Source organism: Talpa occidentalis, unplaced genomic scaffold (assembly GCF_014898055.3).
Source record: "Talpa occidentalis isolate TD23 unplaced genomic scaffold, MPIMG_talOcc4v2.1 talOcc4.14, whole genome shotgun sequence".
NCBI lineage: Eukaryota > Metazoa > Chordata > Mammalia > Eulipotyphla > Talpidae > Talpa > Talpa occidentalis.
In genome coordinates, this window is record NW_023601433.1 from 27,431,745 (window position 1) to 27,438,163 (window position 6,419).

A 6,419-nucleotide genomic window follows, 5' to 3' on the forward strand; every position below is an offset into this window, starting at 1 on the left:
GTAAGATTATCATGGTTATAAAAATATCATTCATTTTATTATACAAGATATTTCTTAATTTGATGACTATTCTTGTGAAACAGTAACAGCATGTACTTTGCTCTGATTTTTAATGGCATATTTTATAAGTGTCAATCTGGTTCACTTGGATCATGATGGTGCTGAATACTTTCATGTCATATTAATTTCTGTAGAATTGTACTTTTAAAAACTGAGACTGGAATAATGAGATCTTGTTATGTATTTGTAGATTTTTCCATCTCTCATTTCAGTGTATCAGTTTTATCTTCATATGACATGAAGTTGTGTCTTAGGTGTGATGATTTGAACTTTGATAGCTATAGTATATGTTTCAATTACCCTGGTAATTTTCCAACAAGGTTGATTTATTTTTAAAATATGATTATTTACATTGTGTCTTTCTTTCTTTCTTTTTCTTTCTTTCTTTCTTTCTTTCTTTTCTTTCTTTCTTTCTTTCTTTCTTTCTTCTTCCTTTCTTCTTTCTTTCTTTCTTCTTCTTTCTTTCTTTCTTTCTTTCTTTCTTTCTTTCTTTCTTCTTCTTTCTTTCTTTCTTTCTTTCTTTCTTTCTTTCTTTCTTTTTAATTTATACAAGCAGTGGGTACAGTCAGAAGCTTGGGAGGGTGAGAGAATTCACCAGAGCCAGAGCAGGGAACAAAACAGGCAGACTGACAGAATACACTGATGAGGGGAGCGCAGGCTGTAGGAGAGGTCTCAGCACCATGTGGGACCCACACAAGGCAGCAGGGGATCTAACCAGTGCAGCCCAGCAGTCAACAGCTGTGCCACCTGGATTGCACTCCCTCCCTCTCTCTCCCTCTCTCTCCCTCCCTCCATCAGTCCCTCTCTCTCTCTCTCTCCAGCTTTCTAGTATACTTTGTCCTTTCCATAGATATTTCCTGTGTGCTTCTTTTTCAGGTGGGCTAACGGCAGAAATCAAACTTTCCTTTCTACTTTTTGTTTACTTGTTTGTTTCAAAATCTAGTGGAAAAGAGAGAATGACTTGGAGCACTCTAGCAAGTAGAGACTGTTAAACTGTATGGAAGGGCCAGGAGCTGAGAGAGGACAGGGCAGGAATTTCCAGCTCCCAGGCTCTGCATCCATGGGTCTTGGGCTGCACCATCTGCGGCCACCAGGGGGCAGCAAGGGCCTGTGTGGAGGAACCTTCATTGCTGTGATTTATCCAGAACTGCATGAAGTCCCAGGAACTCTTTACCTCGGAGCTTTTCCTAGGAAGAAGCACACTCAGATGTCCCAAATCTGCTGAGTTATTTTGATCTCAGACCATGGAATGCAACAAGAAAAGGGTGAAACTAATTGCTGGTTGGCTATAACTTCAAATGCAGGTCTTTCTCCCTAGAACCTTCTAGGATTCCCTTTACAAGGGACTCAAATAACTGCTCCCTGCATGCTCTAATGCTTTTAGCTGCATTCAGAGGAGAAATGGTGTTGCATGCTGTTCACATTCCACATGAACCAAACCTTATAATTGTACTTTTTATTTGAAATTTGAATCAGATTTAATCCCAGGGAATAAAAAATAAAAGAGCGAATTAAACAATAGTCTTAGAAATTTTAAAGAGAGAGGGAGAGAGTATCACAAAGGTGTTGTGACTTCATGTCCAGGCTTGGGGAGGTTGGTTTATCTTGCCTGTGGAAGCGAAATGGAAGAAAAGGCAAGAAAGTTCAAATGATCTCATCTGTGACCTGGCCCTTGAATCTAAGAAGCAGGAAGCAGATTTGCATAGAGACCCTCTTCCTCCTCTGGGGCAGGGCTGGGGATAAGAGACATCTGGGGGAGCCAGGCCCAAGTTGGGGCATCAGAAGGCAGAGACCTTGGCTTGTCTCCACCATGGCCTGGACTGTGCTTCTCCTCACCCTCCTCACTCAGGCCACAGGTGAGGCCTCCAGGGAAGGGACACTGAACACATCATGGCTGACCCTGATTACTGCCAGCTCCCCTGGGCTCAGACTGAACTCACTTGTGTGTGTTTTTCCACTTTTCAGGATCCTGGGCCCAGTCTGCTCTGACTCAGCCTTCCTCAGTGTCTGGGACTCTGGGACAGTCAGTCACCATCTCCTGTGCTGGGACCAGCAACGACATTGGGAGTTATGTGTCCTGGTACCAGCAGCTCCCTGGCAAGACACCCAAGCTCCTGATTTATAGAGTCAGTTCCCGGCCCTCAGGGATCCCTGATCGCTTCTCTGGCTCCAAGTCAGGCAACACGGCCACCTTGACCATCTCTGGTCTCAAGCCTGAGGATGAGGCTGAGTATTACTGTGGCTCATACAGGAGTGCTAATACTTACCACAGTGGTGCAAGTTCATGGGGAAGTGAGACAAGAACCTGCCCTGTGCCTCATGGCCTCCCTGTTGTACAGAAGATGCTTCCCCCACCCTGTGCAGTTGACGCTTCATGCACGTGGCCTTGACAATTCAGTTCTCTCTTAGCTCCTCTCTTCTCCTTAGTGCAATCCACAATGTTGCGGTCTTATTTTCAGGGTGCAATGATTTTTTTTTCTCTGCATTTATGACTTATCCTAGAATGTACTACACTTTCCATTTCTTCAGTGACGGGAGAATCATGGCCTAGAGCGCAGGCTGTTCTCCTCTGTGGAGCCGGTTCTCTGCTGCTTGGGACGCTGGAACATGTCCCTTGTCCCAGCCAAGTGTCAGTGTGGTGCTGTTGCTGGTCTTTTCTGCCGACAGGATGTGAGTCTTTGTGGAGAAAGAATATCATTTTCTGCAACCCTGTTCCAGTACCTACACATGACTGTTTTAGAATGTCTGGGAATCTGTCCAAGTATCTTAATTTTTCAAAGAGCTTGGAGAGGTGCAAAACCTCTCATGTGTCTCTGCCTTGAAAAGATTCCAGTTTTTCTTAAAGGTGACTAGTATGGTTCTTAAAAGTGAGCAGTGGGAAGGAAACTGTAGCTAGAGCATGAGTGAGCCGGATCCTCCACAGTCTTTGTTCCTGTTGACTGTGGAGCCTTCAGCTTGGCACAGGGAGGTGCAGGTCCAGTATTGGCAGCGAGATTAACATATGACACTTCAGGGTGGAACATCTGTGGAGTTGAGATGGGACTTCCTTTTTTAATTTTTAAAATATTTTTATTAATTTATGCATACAAGAACTGGGGTGTAGGCCAGAGGTGGGTGTGTGGAGTAAGAGGATTCACCAGAGAAAGTGGACGGAGCAGAACAGGTGGATCTACTGAAATACACTACTGAGAGCAGCAGCGGGTGAGAAAGGAGAGGTCTGCTGTGCCATGTGTGTGAGCTCCCTGGCTGGGGATTGAACTAGTGCTGGAGTGGCTGGCAATGCTTGATAGCACTGGGACTTTAACCGGGCCACCAGGGAGAACCAGGGCTGGACTTCTTCAGGCCAAAGGCAGCTAACACTTACCATGTTTCATTCTTGCTAAAAATTTGTGTTTTTCTCTATTTCCCATTCATTGCTATATTACATATAATACAACACAGGAATACACACATTAAATCTTGTTTGGAGTTAATATGCAACAAACATGATTATATTTTCATTCAATTTCACCCACAATATCCAGAGTGAGTCTACTCCTACGACTGAGATTTGTGATATGGGGACTGAGGAGTGTAAAGAAATGTGACGAACATTGAGGGAACAATGTTCTTCAGCTGACAGTTTGGTAACAAATATTAAGGCATAAAAGAGAAAGAGGGTCTAGAAAATGTCCACAAACATAATAATTACTTGCAGTCAGCACAACAAATGTCCCATTTGACAGACAGACTTAAAATGAGGGTCCCCAGGACTGTGCTAGGACAGCACCGCCTCACTCCAGCCCCTCCCTCCACATCCTCCAAACCTGGAGTTCATCTCTTGCTCCCCATTGGGTCATTTAAATCCAAGCTCCCTCTTATCTTGCAATATATATTCTTTTACCATTTAAGGAAATAATCTTCTTTGGTCTCCTCTTCGTAACTTTATTTTTTTTTAATGGAACATTGCAACTTCATTTTATTTCCCAACCTTTGTCTCTTCATTACTGACTTGAGAAACCCTCAGGGCCACACACTCAGGAACAAACACCTCCTGTGTCAGGTAGAATGATCATGAAGTGCCGTATTAAAACCCCAGTATGGCAGGACTCATTTCAGTCAGGAAAAGATAAAGGGAAAAAGGATTCGAGAGAAACAGCATTCTGTATTGAACAGGAGAGAGAATAGTGACAGAAGGAGAAAGGACAAAACTGATTTCAACTCCACTCAACTGTCTTCCCTGCTCATTGTGTTACACCTCCTGGGCCACTGGGGCATGCAAAAGTCTGAGTTGGGGGAGATTATTGGTTTGGTCAATGGACCAGATTCAGTTTAGGAGCTGCTTCACTCAGCAGCCCCCTATTATCATTCATAAATAGAGTCACAATTCTTTTGTACCCCAACAGTTCTTTCTTTATGAAACAAACAATGAACCAGGTCTCAGTCTCAGGTCACACTGTCAGCCCACTGCACACACATAGGGCATAGAGGCTTTTGAGAAGAAGGAGGGAAAGCTGAAGAGAAATAAGTAAGAAGTAATCACCCTTGGGTATCAGCATCAGAAAATGAGTGATTGGAGCTCCTCAGACAGCCTTGAGCCCTGTGTTTTCTACACTCTTCAGAGCATGAAGTTGTCCCAGATCCTCAGTCAGGAGCTGCCATGAGTCTGTGGTGGAAGCACAGGGACACCCCCATGGTGTCTGGCACTGCCACAGACTCAGTCTGTCCTGACTCAGAAAGTACAGCTCAGAGGCCAGCACTTCAGTTGAGCTCTACCATCCTTAGATGAAGGACTAGGGTGTAGGAACATGTCATTTTGTGATGAGCAGAAGTGAGTACTCCCCTCTGAGACGGGGTAAGATGGGTAGAAGTTTGGGGAAGTCAGGCCTATGTCCTGGGTTATATCCATCATTATCTGTGCTCCTCTCTCCACTCCCTCTTCACTCAAGGGACAAGCGAGGCCCCAAGGAAGTGACCCCAAGGACATGAGTGCTGACAATTTCTCTTCCACCCCAGGCTCAAATGGTCCCAGCACTGAGCATCCCTGAGTTTGTTTCCCTCTTTCCAGTTTCCCGGGCCCAGTCTCTCTTGTTGGAGCCTCCCACAGTGTCCCGGCTCTGGGACACTCACTGACCATCTCCCTTGTTGGAAGTGACATCGGTTATCATACATGTGGTGTACAGTGTCTGGGCTGAGCCCAGTCTCCTTATCTCTGCTGTCAGGACTCTGCCCCCAGGGATCCCTGATCACTTCTCTGGTAACAATCATCCCTGACTCTCTGTGGCTCCACCTGAGGAAGAGGCTGATCATCACTGTCCCTCATTTAGGAGGCCTGGCATCTTCCACAGTGTGCAAGCTCACGGGGAAGTGAGACCAGAACGTGCCCTTGCTCACAGGCTCCCTCCCTGTTCTGAAGATGCTTCAGCAGCCTGTGCAGAGCGGACATCACACAAGGGTCTTGAGAACATGGTTCCCACAGCAGCTCCATTGTCCTCCCCAGCATTCAAAGCAAACATCCTCTGGTCTATTATTTCACAATGAAAGCAGCTTTTTCTTCTTCTCTGGGCCCAAGTCCCAGAATATGCAACTTTTCCCAATAACTAAAGTAGAAGTGACAGTGAGACACATGTTGGGGCCTGTTTTCCCAGTTTTGAAGTATATCCTCACTTTACATGCTCTGGTCTCTTATGCCTGTGCAGCCCAGCCTGGACTCAGTTGTCCAGCACGACATCTCCTTCTTCACTCGGGTCTGTGCTGCTGTCAGTGCGGCCTTTCTTGGTGCTTACTCTTCTGCACATTGCTGCTGAGAGAAGAGGAGCTGAGGAAGGGGAAAATGTTGCTGAGACCTGAGGATTAACTACATGGACCTTTTCTTTTAATATCCCTCGAGGTGACCCCATATCCAGAGAAACTGAAAAGGGGGAGGTTTAGTTGCATCTGCGGTGTGTGGAATCTTCCCTCTCCATGCTGGATTCCTTTCCCTCTAGGAAGGGCTGTTTCCCAAAACAGCCTTTTTCCTCCATCCCTTTTCCTCCAAGGGACGAGATAGCTGGTGGGCATGCCCCGTTCCTCAGGAATCCCCAACATTTTTTTTACTCATCCTGAGCCAATTCCAGTTCTTGCTGGAGCACCTGTTACAATTCATCATAATGACACGTTCACATGTAGACATGCAGTTTGACCAAGAACAGTCAAACATCTGAATGAAGGCAGGTTTCAGCCCCAGAGCACCGGGCCATGATAACTATGTCCATTCCACCAGAACTTTCCCACTTTTAGTTCTGAACGTGACATGTTCTGGCCAGGACCCAGCCCCAGCGCCTCAGGAGGAAGAGTCACTGTGATGTGAGCGAGAGTGGGCCTGCAGCGCCTGGACTCAC

At 45.9% G+C, this 6,419-nt stretch overlaps 1 gene segment (V, D, J or C); it reads left to right on the top strand.

Moving 5' to 3' along the window:
• The first annotated feature begins 1,870 nt into the window (after positions 1-1,870).
• Positions 1,871-5,172, top strand: LOC119244077 (immunoglobulin lambda variable 2-18-like). The segment is given in 3 exon segments: positions 1,871-1,916; positions 2,026-2,352; positions 5,108-5,172. Coding segments are annotated over 3 exon segments (438 nt in total).
• Positions 5,173-6,419: the final 1,247 nt, after the last annotated feature.